At 71.8% G+C, this 971-nt stretch overlaps 1 protein-coding gene across 1 annotated transcript in view; it reads left to right on the top strand.

Annotated features, from left to right (window-relative positions):
• Positions 1-464: 464 nt before the first annotated feature.
• RBM28 (RNA binding motif protein 28) overlaps positions 465-971 on the top strand; it is a 14,657-nt gene continuing 14,150 nt past the window's right edge. The window contains exon 1 of the mRNA XM_010566047.1: positions 465-564. Coding sequence (XP_010564349.1) covers positions 465-564 — 100 coding nt within the window. The remainder of the gene's footprint in view (positions 565-971) is intronic.

The following is a 971-nucleotide window of genomic DNA, read 5'->3' on the forward strand; positions in this document are numbered from 1 at the left end:
TGCGGGACCTGAGCATGCACGGTGTGCGAGTGGGTGTAGCAGAGCTGGGGGTGAGCATGTGCGAGTGAGTGTGCATCCCGTACTGAACAGCCAGGGCTTCGGGCTGAGCCGAGCGACACACACACACACACACACACAGCCCCCCCCCACGCAGGCTGGCTCACGCGCACGTGCTCACACGCACACCCACACCCGCACACCTGCGCTGCACTGGGCGGCCGGGGGAGAAGGTGGCAGGAGCATGTTGGGGGGTGCGCGCGGTCAGGGGTGTGCGTGGGGGTGGGCGCGGGGGTGTGCACGGCGGGGGTGTGCATGGGGGTGTGCATAGGTGTGCGCAAGGGGGTGCGCGCAGCCTGGGCTCTGCATGCATGTGCGCGGGCAGGCGTGTGACGCCGCGTGCACGGGAGATGCTGCAATTCCGCTGTCACACGCCTGTGCACACCTTGGGGGGGGAGAGGGGGGCCATGCCCGTGCGAGGCGCTGTGTGTCACCCTTGGGTGCTGTGCCAGGGTGCGTACGAGCGTGACCCGGCGTGCAACACCCAGGGGACCAGCGCCAATGAGGGTGGCGGGGGGTCGTGGGTGCTGGGTTGGGGGGGGTGGTCCCTGGCGCAGGCACCCGGCAGCCCCCCCGCCGGCGGTGCCGGGGCACGTTGGCAGCGGTGGGTGCCGGGTGTGACAGGTCCCCGCGTGCCCTGTGAGCCCCCGTCACATCGCATCCGTCCCCGCCGCGCCGCCACCGCCCTGACGTGCCCCGATGTGACACCGCGGAGACAGGCCTTGTCACAAAGATTAGGGACCTGGCACCGGGGGGGGGCACCCCACTCCCTCGGGTGTCCTCGGGTTAGGGGACCCCCCCACCCTCGGCAACCTGAGGGAGGGGGCCTGCCGCATGTGCCCCCCCATCCCCGTGTGCCACCGTGTGCCCCGGGGGTGGTGGGAGCGTGGCGGGACGAGGGTGGCGGGACGAGG

Source organism: Haliaeetus leucocephalus, unplaced genomic scaffold (genome assembly GCF_000737465.1).
Source record: "Haliaeetus leucocephalus isolate CR32 unplaced genomic scaffold, Haliaeetus_leucocephalus-4.0 Scaffold202, whole genome shotgun sequence".
NCBI lineage: Eukaryota > Metazoa > Chordata > Aves > Accipitriformes > Accipitridae > Haliaeetus > Haliaeetus leucocephalus.